The following is a 1026-nucleotide window of genomic DNA, read 5'->3' on the forward strand; positions in this document are numbered from 1 at the left end:
ATATATATATATACCTCTTTTATTCGTTTTAAATACGTGTCTTGGCCATTTTAGGATGGGGGCGCTTGAAGGGGGTCTTGCCCAGGGAGTAATACAAGTGTTTAACCGCCACTAGTTGGCGGCGTGTTTTGTCGACCCATTTCTATAGTAGCCGCAATTGGCTCACGGGCCGCGACTTTGAGAACCCTGATACAAAGCGTGCCCACCCACTTCCCGCGAGGCGCGTGTCTCACCTTGCTGCTATCATCTGACTGCAGTTCCCACGAAGGTGGCGGCAGCGCGGGGGCGAGCGGCGGTGGCGCGCGTCTCTCCCAGCCGCCTCGTCGGCAGGCCGGGCCTCAGGGCTGGCGGCGTAGATGGTGCATCCCATGAACGCCTGCGAGGAGACGGCGTCAGCGTCCAACGAGGCGTCCTTCCCCGGAGTGCAGCGGAGCGGGCCCGTCTCCGAGGCGGCCGAAAGCGACTGACCGAGCGCCCGCCTCCTCCTCTCCCCTGAGCGCACGGGATAATCGCATCCCGCCTTTTACGCTGGACCCAATGACGGGCAGCCCAATGGCCGCGTCACTGCTATGCTATTATGCTAATGCCGCTAACAGTCTCCCGTATAGAATATTACAGAAATACACAAATCTAACTACAGAAATACTACAAAAATACAGTGTTCATTTTACCTCTGAAAAGTGATGGGTCCCGCAGACTTGCATGCTCAAAAATCTATGGGTCCCAACAGAGATGTATGGGTCCCCAAAATTGAGTGTTATCGAGGTTGAAATTGTAAATCGGTGACAAATATATAATAAAAATCTATATATTCATTCAGTTTTAATCATCACAGTTTATTGGTAATACAAATCAGTTATCGCTTCAAGATTTTTCAGTTCACAGCAATATTGAACATTATACAAAATAATATTGCTGAAATATTAGACTATATATTCTTATCTCTCATCTCATTAGCTGCACCGCTTATCCTCAGTAGGGTCGCGGGGGTGCTGGAGCCCATCCCAGCAGTCATCGGGCAGTGGA

General features: G+C 50.6%; 1 protein-coding gene across 1 annotated transcript in view; it reads right to left on the reverse strand.

The window, feature by feature from the left end:
• Nucleotides 1-512, reverse strand: part of gramd2aa (GRAM domain containing 2Aa) — a 68752-nt gene extending 68240 nt beyond the window's left edge. The window contains exon 1 of the mRNA XM_088333614.1: nt 234-512. Coding sequence (XP_088189740.1) covers nt 234-370 — 137 coding nt within the window. The 5' untranslated portion in view covers nt 371-512. The remainder of the gene's footprint in view (nt 1-233) is intronic.
• Between the last annotated feature and the right edge of the window lie 514 nt (nt 513-1026).

This window comes from Urocampus carinirostris, chromosome 4 (assembly GCF_059441175.1).
Source record: "Urocampus carinirostris isolate Australia breed hairy pipefish chromosome 4, RoL_Ucar_1.0, whole genome shotgun sequence".
Lineage (NCBI taxonomy): Eukaryota > Metazoa > Chordata > Actinopteri > Syngnathiformes > Syngnathidae > Urocampus > Urocampus carinirostris.